Here is a 13,189-nt window from a genome sequence, read left to right on the forward strand (position 1 = left end):
ACCGTGGGACAGTTTTGCTGGTTGAGGAGAACGTAACCTTGAGTATCCCTGTAAGAAGATACTGCAAGCTGTGGGATATAATACTTGTTTATCCTTTCTTACATCGGAGTCCCGTGGACGGTTTCTACTTCTAACGCACACGAGTGGAGTCCGGGCAGTGGTTGAACTTCGACCCCCACGTCTGTAAGAAACATCGCTCCCGCTGGAGGACTGGACGGTTGTCGAAGGGTTTGAAACCAAAATAAATGGCAAGGTGGGCCAAATAGAGTCCTGTGTGTCCCCGCTCCTTCCTTGATCATGATGATGATGAGAGACTGAGGGCCCCCCACAACACCTGGGGCCCCACCCAACTAGAACACAACGCAGAGCTAATGATGAGAGTGACGGGCGTGCAGCAGGCTGACCAGGATAGAACAGCATAGGACTGCCCCCGTTACAGGAGCAAGCTAAGTAGGGCACTCCAGACGTCCCTCTCCCCAGCAATGCCCTCCAGCTCCTCCTGGGGGATCCCAAGACGTTCCCAGGCCAGAGTGGACATGTAGTTCTTCCAGCGAGTTCTGGGTCTACCCCGGGGTCTCCTCCCAGTTGGCCGTGCCCGGTAAACCTCCAAAGGAAGGCGCCCAGGAGGCATCCTAATCAGATGCCCAAACCATCCCAACTGACTCCTTTCGACGCGAAGGAGCAGCGGCTCTAATCCGAGCTCCCTCCGGATGTCCGAGCTCCTCACCCTATCTCTAAGGCTGAGCCCAGACACCCTACGGAGGAAAGTCATTTCAGCCGCTTGTATCCGCGATCTCACCCTTTCGGTCACTACCAAAGCTCATGACCATATGTGAGGGTTGGAAGGAAGATTGACTGGTAAATTGAGAGCTTTGCCTTCCGGCTCAGCTCCCTCTTCACCACAACGGTCCAGTACAACGTCCGCATTACTGCTGATGCTGCACCAATCCGCCTGTCAATCTCCCGCTCCATCCTACCCTCACTCGTGAACAAGACGCCGAGATACTTGAATTCCTTCACTTGAGGCAACAACTCATCCGCAGCCCGGAGGGAGCAATCCACCATTTCCCGGTAGAGAACCATGGCCTCAGACTTGGAGGTGCTGACTCTCATCCCGGCCATTTCACACTCGCAAACCGCCCCAGTGCAAGCTGGAGGTCGCGTTCTGATGAAGCCAACAAAACCACATCATCTGCGAAGAGCAGAGATGCAAATTTGAGGTTCCCAAAACAGACATACTCCTCACCTTGGCTGCGCCTTGAGATCCTGTCCTTGTTCATTTCATTTTAGCCAAAACTCCACTCGGTGATTTCAAGATATAGTCCAGATATAGTAATGGAGGAACTTTTTGGATAGGTTGTCTGGTCTTGTGTTGGAATGAAAAGCTGCATGCACATTGTTCTCCATGGCACATGGTTGGAGAGCATTGGTCTAACTGAGGGTATTAACATACAGTAGTTTCTTTACCACTGACTTTTCATATATTCCCTCCCATAATAAAAGAGATCATTGCTTTGTGGGCACCTATAGTTAGTTCCATCCATGGCCATCGGTATTTTTGCTCCCACTGTGCTAATGTCACAGTGCCTACTTTGAGATGATTTACTCCTAGCTGAATTAGGAATTAATGTTTATTATGACAATATTCTGGCTGTCAGTGTGATCCAAGTTAAAAAGATGGGCTATAAAATTTTAATGTATAAGCAGACAGAGCAAGAAGAACAATCAGGGATAATTTAAGTATTCTTTAGGGCTGGGTGCATGTGCGCTCTGTTCTTACTTTACTTACTTTACATCAGCCTTGTTTAAAAGATGTAGTGTTGCACGCATGCGTATGTAAAGTAAAATAAAATTGAAACAACTACAGCTCATGCAAGGACCCCTTTCAGAAAGGATACAAACAGGATTAGGTTAAAAATAATAATGATAATAATAATAATAATAAAAAACAGGATTAGGTTGCCCGTGGTTTTGTTTTCGTCTGCTCATTTGACACGTGTATTTGATTTTTTTCCCCTTTTTTATAGTTAAAGCGCCACCCCTTTTCCCCAAATCCGCTGTGTAATTGGTCCAGACCGGAATCTATTATCCATTTCGACCAATAATGTTCATCCACATCCGTGAACGACAAATAGTCATGCGACACTCAGGAGGAAGGCCCCTTCTATATTTTATTAGCTGTCTCTAAACTGCCATATTATTGAAACATATTACTCTAAATCAGTTCCAACTGTGGTACATCTGCTGTAAAGGGTTTCTCTTACCATATTTCACGACACGTCTACGATGCTACAGCCTCTCAATTACGATGCATTTTTACGCAGGATACAGTTTATAAAACCCCCCAATTGTCAGGCTTGTCATTTGAGACTATAATGGTCCTTCGACGAGCTCTTTCCTGTCGTCGCTTTTTTTGCACAATTTCATCGGTCTCCTCAATGAAAACAGTAATACTGGATAGCGCGGCGTCGTTCCTAGCAGGCTGGAATGTCTCGAAACGCCTGGTGACCGTATCCTGTAGCGCAGGTCTACAAAGCGGGAATAAACTACACTAGTGACGGCTAAACGATGACATGACAGTCGGCTGGCTTTGCTATAAAACCGGTCCAAGCAAACCGATGGTCATGATAGCAAGTTTGCATTTGTGACAGGGTAATACATTTTGGAGGGTCGAATCTTTATCACGACCCCCATTTGTGTCGGGGGGTGGTAAACGCGGGTGTCATTTCCGGACTGATAGTGGAGCGGGACGTGGGTGCGAGGGGTTCGGTGAGCGGAACAGTAGCCGTGTCCGTACCGGGGCTGGTGGAGGACAGCATGGTTGCGACAAAGGGAACCGGAAAGGCCGCCTCGCTGTTGCAGAACGAGCGTCTACGATTCATCGTCTGTTTCCTAGGGGTCTTCGTTTGTTATTTCTACTACGGCATATTGCAAGAGACGATGTGAGTAGCTGTTGGCGGTGTCGTTCCCCCGTCAGTGGAGGTGCCATGCATTAGCTTCATCACATCGACTCAAGCTTTGGTTTAACCCATGTGACTAGTTATTTTGGGGTACATTCAAATACATTTGTATTTACAAACAGTTAGGCACACGTAAAATGAGTTGTTTATTGTGTATTGGAGAGGGAATGAGGGTCGACTATAGAGTGACGAGTCATGACAAGAGATGGCATGCTGTCGCCTATGTCTCTAGAGGGAAAGAGGATCAGATCTTATGACAAAATGATGATTTGAAACCTTTGGCGGACCCAGGCACAGTGCCTCATAACTTTTGTCTGATTTTTTTTTTAGATGAACATAACTGCTGACATTCTTGTCACTTGCCGTTAAACTATTCCACCGTAACTACCTCTTGTCACCATTAGGAGTTGTGCTCATCACCTTCAAGTGTTGTCAAGCTGTTCTCTATTCAGTGCTGTTTCTCTGATTTGCCCAGCACTCGAGGACAGTATGGTCAAGGCGAGAAGAAGGAGAACTTCAGATATGCCCAGACATTGGTCTTCATCCAGTGTGTCATTAATGCCTTGTTTGCGAAGATCTGTGAGTAAACCATGTGAAGAACAGACTCAAAAACCATTAACATCAAAATATTTTAATAAAAAATATTTGGAACAGCAAGGGAGTTGTGCTCCCTTTTATTTGAGATCATTTCTAGATAACCTATGAAAAATCTGCCGGGATTTTGGCACCATAATTTAAAAACGGTGTGACTTCATATCATTGTTAAGCATTTTGACTTTTTTCTCATCAATCCTTTTTTCCTCATCCATGTTCTGCATGGACAGTAATCCTGTTCTTTGAGGGTTCTCGACTGGATCACACCAAAAGTTGGCTATATGGATTGTGTTCCCTGTCTTATCTTGGAGCCATGGTGTCCAGTAACTCTGCCCTGCAGTATGTTAACTACCCCACACAGGTGAGTCTTACCTCTACACACCCACTGTTTCTCATGCTAACTACTTCACACAACATTTTCTGACTATGTCTTTATTGCTGGGATGCTCACAGAGTGGTTGTGTCATTGTATTCTGAAAGTCTTTTTTTGTGATAGGTGTTGGGGAAGTCTTGCAAGCCCATACCAGGTATGTTTGTTTATATTACCTTCATGAGTTACTGCTGTACCTTGCCTTTCATACCACCTACAGAAGATATATTTATGATGGAAAGAATATTCTTGAGGACAATATGACTTCTTTTAGGGGTCTGGTCTGTAATGCATCAAGAGGAGATGAGTAATTTAAGTACCAGTTTAAAATTTGCTAAAACAAATTACATCTTAAAGAATCTTGCTATTGTAAAAGTAAAATAATAGAATGGATTCCCTTTTTAATCATAATTCTACTACTATAATCCCTGAAGTCAAATAGAGTTCACTTTTTTGAAGCGTTAAATATAGCCAGTATTTGGTGAATATATGGTAATAATTTGAATTCTACAACTGCTTTAGTTATAAGAAAAAAACTTATGAGTATGTAATGATTTTGTCACTGCTAACCTCTCTAGCATGAACAGTACATGTTTGAAAGGATTAATTTACACTCACTGCTGTCATATTTTAGCACTGAGCCTCTCAGCTGTGTGCTGTATGTTAGTGTTCACTACTTTAGCTGCTGCATATATACAGTGCATCCGGAACGTATTCACAGCCCTTCACTTTCCCCACATTTTGTTATGTTACAGCCTTATTCCAAAATGGATTAAATTCCTTTTTTTTCCCCTCATCAATTTACACACAATACCCCATAATGACAAAATGAAAAAGGTTTTGTAGAAATTTTTGCAAATTTATTAAAAATAAAAAACTGAAATATTGCATGTATATAAGTATTCACACCCTTTGCTATGACACTCAAAATTGAGCTCAGGTTCATCCTGTTTCCACTGATCATCCTTGAGATGTTTCTACATCTTGATTGGAGTCCACCCGTAGTAAATTCAATTGATTGGACATGATTTGGAAAGGCACACACCTGTCTATATAAGGTCCCACTGTTGACAGTGCATGTCAGAGCAGAAACCAAGCCATGAAGTCAAAGGAATTGTCTGTGGACCTCCGAGACAGGATTGTATCGAGGCACAGATCTGGGGAAGGGTACAAAAAATGTTCGACAGCTATGAAGGTCCCGAAGAGCACAGTGGTCTCCATCATTCATAAATGGAAGAAGTTTGGATCCACCAGGACTCTTCCTAGAGCTGGCTGCCCAGCCAAACTGAGCAATCGGGGGAGAAGGGCCTTGGTCAGGGAGGTGACCAAGAACCCGATGGTCACTCTAACAGAGCTCCAGTGTTCCTCTGTGGAGATGGGAGAACCTTCCAGAAGGACAACCATCTCTGCAGCACTCCACCAATCAGGCCTTTATGGTAGAGTGGCCAGACAGAAGCCTCTGCTCAGTAAAAGGCACATGACAGCCCGCTTGGAGTTTGCCAGAAAGCACCTAAAGGACTCTCAGACCATGAGAAACAAGATTCTCTGGTCTGATGAAACCAAGATTGAACTCTTTGGCCTGAATGCCAAACGTCACGTCTGGAGGAAACCAGGCACCTCTCATCACCTTGCTAATACCATCCCTACAGTGAAGCATGGTGGTGGCAGCATCATGCTGTGGGGATGTTTTTCAGCAGCAGGAACTAGGAGACTAGTCAGGATTGAGGGAAAGATGAATGGAGCAAAGTACAGAGAGATCCTTGATGAAAACCTGCTCCAGAGTGCTCAGGACCTCAGACTGGGGCGAAGGTTTACCTTTCAACATGACAACGACCCTAAGCACACAGCCAAGACAATGAAGGAGTGGCTTCGGGACAAGTTTGTGAATGTCCTTGAGTGGCCCAGCCAGAGCCCAGACTTGAACCCCATTGAACATCTCTGGAAAGACCTGAAAAAAGCTGTGCAGTGACGCTCCCCATCTAACCTTACAGAGCTCGAGAGGATCTGCAGAGAAGAATGGGAGAAATACCCCAAATATAGGTGTGCCAAGCTTGTAGCTTCATACCCAAGAAAACTTGAGGCTGCAATCGCTGCCAAGGGTGCCTCAACCAAGTACTGAGTAAAGGATGTTAATACTTATGTACATGCAATATTTCAGTTTTTATTTTTAATAAATTTGTAAAAATTCCTACAAAACCTTTTTTGCTTTGTCATTATATTATATGTAGATTGATGAGAAAAAAAAGGAATTTAATCTATTTTGGAATAAGGCTGTAACATAACAAAATGTGGGGAAAGTGAAGGGGTGTGAATACTTTCCAGATGCACTGTACGTATATATATATCAACACGGATACAAGAAAAAAGATTTTAATACATTGCAGTACAGGCCTGTTTTGTGCGTCTTGCTGCAGCTGACAAGTGCGAGTGATAGTCCGCTCCTCATTAGTTGAGCACTCACAACACCATTACAGTTTCGGAAAAAACCTTGTGTGTGTGTGTGTGTGTGTGTGTGTGTGTGTGTGTGTGTGTGTGTGTGTGTGTGTATATATATATATATATATATATATATATATATATATATTAGCCCAGTTAAATACCACAGGCATTTGTTGTACAAAAACTACTCTTGAGATTAATCGTTTTCATTACAGATTTATCTCAGTAACAAAATTACAATGTGCAGACGTTAACCAAGGGGGCGGGGGGTGAATACAAACCCTGTTAAGGGAAAGAGGAAAGTGTGTGCTATAATCTATCATTAGGGTTATTATTAGCTGTTCAAGGAAACAGAAGTTATTTGGCACATTCTCTTTCCAAACCTTTCTCTGGGACACCATATGTGCAGTGTTATTGCAACACAATCGATGTATAGGCTGCAGTTTAGTGCTTTACGTGAAGGTCATTTCTTGTTTGTCCCTGGCTGATTATCTCTTGTTCCACACACACCTGCACACACACATTCACTTATGGTATCCACATGTTCAGCTCTCAAGGATGGTAACGTGACTGTATGGACACAAACCACAGAGAATGCTTTCTGGTGCACTCCAAAAATGTGGGAGTCATATTTTCTGTGTGCTTTTGTTTTTACAGTGATGATCCTTGGTGTGACAATACTGAAGAAGAATTACCCCCTTGTTAAGTACCTGTGTGTGTTGTTGATTGTAAGCGGTGTTGCTCTGTTCCTCTACAAACCCAACAAGAGCTCAACCGTCGCAGATGACCATTTATTTGGTTTTGGTGAAAGTCTGTTGGTGAGAGCTATTACATTTATATTTCAGTCTCTACATTTAACACTTAAATATAAATACAGCCTACATTACTATATTACCACTCTGGTTGCATCTCTTTACTCGAGTCATAATTCCTAATATGATGAATCAGTGACATAACCAAGTAATGACAAGAATCAGTGGAGGATGTGCTACTGAAAAGCCCCACAAGAAGGTAACTTTCAGCCTACATAGGGGAACTTGTGTTCCCATGTTTTCTCGGAGAGAATGGACTTCACAAGGACATGAGCACAAAGAATGCAGCTTTATACATTTTAGATGCACTAAATGCTTGCAATCTTGTACACACTTTGGATCCATAGGTGTTCATTATCCCAGTCAGTGCAATTGTTGATAAACTGATGGCTATACTTTGGAATATATTGCATTGTCTTGTTATGGCAATTAATTTTTGGGGCTCCTTTTTTATTCTTGTGGGGCCAGAAAGCCATTGGGTACTTCTTTGGATATCTGGCTGTTGGCAAGACCGTTTGTGAGACCCTAATCCACTCTCTGTCATTGGACGTCTTTTGTTTTGGAGTTGAGCTTTGGACATTAGATCTTACAGCAAATATATCATTTAAGGACCTGAATGGACAAGAAAACATTATGATAAATGGCTCCAGTACTTAAAGGAATTTTGCTGTAACTGTCGTTTTCCTCAAATCATAGCTTCTCTCATTAACCATGGATGGTTTGACTGGCGTGGCCCAGGATCACATGAGAGCTCGCTTTCAGACGAGTGCCAACCACATGATGTTGAACATCAACATGTGGTCCACTCTGGTGTTGGGACTGGGTGAGACAACTGTTTTTTCAGCCATACACAGACAGAGTGCTACTCTTCTTAAGCCAGCATTTAAGCTATTACCTGCGGCTGCCATTCAGAATACTAATCCATCCTCCAATATTACACTATTATTTGACACACTTTTGAGTTGGCATATATAGCTATTATGTTCCATTACTCAAAAGCATGATAAGATCATCCTTGTGATCATAAGAAACTAGCATGAGATACCAATACTGGTGTTATCCCTGAAACTAAGGTTCCCCCTAAATGGCATTACAGTTTTCCAAAAGACATATTTTTAGAATTAAAGTTGCGATATAAATAAGTTTATAATTATTATCTACAGAATCTTATGTTTTCCACATGGCTTCGTTTAACTGTTATTACTCGACTCACCACTTGGTAGTGCCCTTCACCCACAGTTTGAAACCAAATCTAATTTGCTCAGCAGGAGTCAATAAGAAATGATCCTCACGATGAAAGAGATTTCCTTGAAAATTTTGTATTGCAGCCTCAGATGTCATGAAACCATTAAACAAGGGGGGAAAGCAAAAATTGGTATATTTTTAATGTTATATTTACATTAGCTTCTGCTGCCCCCCCCCTCTGTTCTCAGCGGTACTTTGGACAGGGGAGGTGTGGGAGTTCCTGAGTTTTGCTGAACGCCACCCCAGCATCTTCTATGACATTCTTCTATTTGGGTTAACCAGCGCATTGGGCCAGGTAGGCAGATGGGTTTTTTTTTCATGAAAGGAATACTTTTGTGTAATCAGTGGAGATAATGATTTGACAAGACCAGCAGCGTATAGCGTCCAGCAATCACTGACATTAGTCTGTTTTTCCTCCACCAGACCTTTATCTTCATGACAGTGGTGTACTTCGGGCCTCTTGCCTGCTCCATTGTCACTACCACGCGGAAGTTCTTCACCATCCTCGGTTCCGTCATTCTGTTCAACAACGTCCTAAATACCACGCAGTGGGTTGGAACAATCCTTGTGTTTCTTGGTGAGAATTATTTATAATTGAACACGCATTTGCTTCTTGTGGTTTCTATCCGCTGCTACCACTTTTAACTGTGGAAGCCAAGTAAAATGTTTTCTCATGAAATAAATGACTGTGGAATTTAGTTGCGATGGCCCGTTTTTGGAGGAGGGGGGATTTACTGCTGTCAATCTCTAATTTTATTTCTTTGTGAATTCTTTGACTTAATTTTCCTCAAAAAGCTTGGTTGACTGGTAGGTCATGAATAGAGCATGGTTTGATGTAGCACAGTAAAATCCACATTCGATGAAAATTCTTCATCAAGTTCCGCATATACAATGACACAACATCCATAATCAATTTTTTGTGCTCTTTCTTTCAAGGTCTTGGTTTGGATGCCGGATTTGGCAAGACTCCCAAGAAGATGCCACACTGAGACCTCTGGAGCACGTCCTAGAATAACTAAAACATTGCAGGTCAAATGGACAGCGCTCGATAGCCAGTATCTTCTTTTCACAAAACATAATATACAGGCATATATGTCTACAATTTGTAACAATTTTATATTTAATTTAACTGTGTCCAGGCCTCTTAGTTTTCAAGTCCACCCTGAAGTATGTAAAATTATGTTGAAGACATCTTGGGATCAAAGCCTTGCTGGTTTTTGTTTGTTTCTAGGGAGGCATCTGTTTTTACCACTTGGAACACAGGATCATGCTTTTTGCAATTGAATTCAGCCTGGAAGAAAGAACGTAGCGGGTATTTCCTCATTGTTTTGGAAGCCAGTTTTTTCTTCTGGATGAGCGTTTGAACCAAACATAACTTAAAAAATACATTTCCAGCATTTAACTCATGAACGCATCACCAAGTTATGCCTGTTTTAATAACATTTTACTTGGAAACTCAACCAGCTACAGAAAATGTAAAGTTGACATATGTCAGAAATGTATAATTATCACACGTAGTTTATTTTTTGGTAAACAGTCAGCCATATGTATTCTTATTATACAATATAAACAAGTTGCTTATCAAGGCCATTATGTCAACTTCAATTTTACTGTCTTTATTTTTCTGAAATGACAAATGGCTCATCATAAAAGGGAAATTGTGATAATGTAAACCATGTTCTGCCAGTTCTTGGTGATGTTTTTTTCCAAGTGGAATTAAGCCTATAATAACTTAATGCACATATCATCAGATTGATTGAATGTTATTTGAATGGGGTAATGTTTATCTCAGTAACAAAACAGCAGCACCTCCTGTCTTCTCAGATTTTGGAGTTATCTACTTCACTTTGCCAGTTTAAAGGTCTCATGTACATTTTTTCCCCAGTATTGGTTCATCAATGTCTGTGTGGTTCCATGTGCTGAACACAGTTTATCCTTGGTACATGGCCACTGTGCAGCGTCTCTGTCCATTGTCATGGAACAGGCTGTAACGTGCAATTGGGTGTGACGTCAGAACCATGAAGAATTCAAAACTGCGTGTTAAATTAAATGGCTTTGTCTGTACATGGACTCATGGCCGGACTAAACCACCAGGGGGCTCCGGGGCACGCACGTCCATTGCCCCCTGGTCAGATGGGCTACGCAAGCAGTACCGCAACAAATGGGGGGCAGCAGCCCAGGAATCATCGCCACAGCCAGGACGCGAACCCGTGTCTCCCGCACCGCGGGCGACAACGTTAACCAGTCGACTAGAAGGTCCGACTCCTCAGCTAAGGGTTAACATGTCTACTTATTCGTGTACATTACAGTACTAAACATTGTTAAATGTAAAACTAATGCAAATACCCAACATGGTAGTCGACGCTGTGCCAGTCTGCATGGGATTCGGATGGCGACTACAAAGTACAACACAATTTTGAATCACAAAACAAACAGAGATGAGAATAGCAGCTCACAGCATCGCAAACATACATATTGCGAAGCCTTCTTCCCACTTACGACGGCTTCCCAACAGGGAATAAAAGGTTGTTTTCAGAGCAAATAATTTAGTGAAATATGGGCATATTTTAATAAAACTATGTTTAGTTATTTTTTTCAGTATAGACATTCTAGCTAGCACATGTTTAACTATACACAGTGAAACGATGAATTTGACCATAAGCATTGACTTTGCACTATGTCAGACTTTGTTGCACTCTCAACACTACAGTGTAAACACGAGGCACATGTTGCACTCTGCAAATAAAGAAAACACTACACAATTTTGGTTTTGATATGACAATATTGCATATCAATAAATTTATTCAAACATGCATGTATTTTACACTAACAGGTGTATGTGTGGTGATAAGGGCTTGGTGATCGTCTTCTATTTTCAGCATGGTTATAGTTATTCTTTGAAACTTAAGGTTTTAGGCTACATTGTGAAGGGTGAGAATTCTGAACAGAATCTGGGCCCGTATGCACAAAACTTCTCTGAAAACAACTTAAAAATAGCCTCAAACTTAGACTTAGGTGTGAAAAAAATTCTTACTTAAAAGGTGGGGCTAAGAGGTGTTTATAAAAGTACTCAGACCAACTTTAAGCGAAGTGTAAGCGTGACTCATGCACGTGGATCTCAGGGTGATTTACGACACATGCAATTGCTGCAAATGAAAGACTACAATGACGTTTCAGTCAGTTAACCACAGTACCGCATAATTAGCCATTTGGAAGTATCCTATAACAGCCTCGCGCACGGCTTGCGGGTGTGCAGCATTTTCCCCCGTTCTGCTCTATTTTTCGCTGTTGCACAAAGCAGACACTCACATAAATACACTGTTAATGCTGTCGATGCTCATATTTCACATCAAATCATCTCAACAGCTATATCATTCACCCTATTATGCTTTTCATTGTTATTTTAATAATTTAAAAACACAAACGAATAGGCTATGTTAAAGCGGTTTTAAAAAGGAACATCCAAATATCACTGAGGTGAACAAGGTTATGCACTGGTCTTATTCTTACTTTTAAAAGTAGGACCAAATTTGCCTCATTTTCAGAATTTTCAAGCACTTAAGACCAAATTCTCACTCTAAGCGGCTTTATACATACGGGCCATGAGCTCTCTCAGAATTATAAGGTTACCTTTGCATCTCAAATCCCATTTCCAAATCTTCCAGGATAAACAGAAATTATAGCTTGGGCCCCACATCAATTAGAGACTGTAGCTTGGGGCCCTGCATCAATATAGAATATAGCTTGGGCCCTGCATCAACAGAGCCTGTAGCTTGGGGCCCTGCATCAATAGAGACTGTAGCTTGGATCAATAGAGAGTGTAGCTTTGACCCTATAGCATCAATAGAGACTGTAGCTTTCACCCTACAGCAATATAGACTGTAGCTTGGACCCCGCATCAATAGTGACTGTAGCTAGGGGCCCTGCATCAATAGAGATGGTAGCTTGGGGCCCTGCATCAATATAGAATGTAGCTTGGGCCCTGCATCAATAGAGTCTGTAGCTTGGGGCCCTGCATCAATAGAGACTGTAGCTTGGGGCCCTGCATCAATAGAGACTGTAGCTTGGACCCCACATCAGTAGAAACTAGCTTGGGGCCCCCGCATCAATAGAGACTTTGTAGCTTGGGGCCCTGCATCACGACGCAGGGTTGGAACAAACGTCCCTTGTAGGGCATACGCGAACACAATAACCCTGACGTTTTGGGGCCCCTCGTGGTTCGGGGCACTCGCCCGGCATGCCCGGTCCGTAATCCAGCCTTGCATGGACTGGGACAATTTAGAGGGCAATGGTGGGTTTACACAGTACAGCCTATTATTTTATAACTAAATCGAAGTCCCCCCCGACATATGAGACCTTTAATTCTCTGGTTTAGTGGTAAACAATGAAGCGACCTCTTTTATCAGAAATATGGGCAAAATGTAATATGAATAATAAGTCAACTTCGAAAACCTGTAAGAACAAGTTAAGTAACACGAGCGGATTAAAGACATCTCAGCTGGTTAACAAAGTGCGAGTGGTTAATGGAGCAAACAAGATGACTGAGAATTTACAAACTTATTCCATGAGACCGGCGATGTACAGTTGTATCAGCTGCCGCACTAGTACATCATGCCTTGTGACAATACTGTCGGGGGGAGGGGGGGAATCAATACACCGCAGCGTGCTTATGCTGTTCTTTATTTCCCTATTGCGTGAAGCCCCGAACCTTATTCATTGTATTCGTATGTAGACTTATCCGTCTATCGTGCAACAGTGGATGTCAGGCG

At 42.3% G+C, this 13,189-nt stretch overlaps 1 protein-coding gene across 1 annotated transcript; it reads left to right on the plus strand.

Moving 5' to 3' along the window:
* Positions 1-2,439: 2,439 nt before the first annotated feature.
* Positions 2,440-10,469, plus strand: slc35b1 (solute carrier family 35 member B1). The gene is made up of 9 exons (XM_056287487.1): positions 2,440-2,942; positions 3,436-3,539; positions 3,785-3,915; positions 4,051-4,081; positions 7,021-7,181; positions 7,872-7,998; positions 8,609-8,715; positions 8,844-8,997; positions 9,357-10,469. Exons 1-9 carry the CDS (start codon positions 2,818-2,820, stop codon positions 9,407-9,409), a joined length of 993 nt encoding a protein of 330 aa, XP_056143462.1. The 5' UTR covers positions 2,440-2,817; the 3' UTR covers positions 9,410-10,469.
* The last annotated feature ends 2,720 nt before the right edge of the window (positions 10,470-13,189 follow it).

This window comes from Lampris incognitus, chromosome 10 (genome assembly GCF_029633865.1).
Source record: "Lampris incognitus isolate fLamInc1 chromosome 10, fLamInc1.hap2, whole genome shotgun sequence".
NCBI classification, from domain to species: Eukaryota; Metazoa; Chordata; class Actinopteri; order Lampriformes; family Lampridae; genus Lampris; species Lampris incognitus.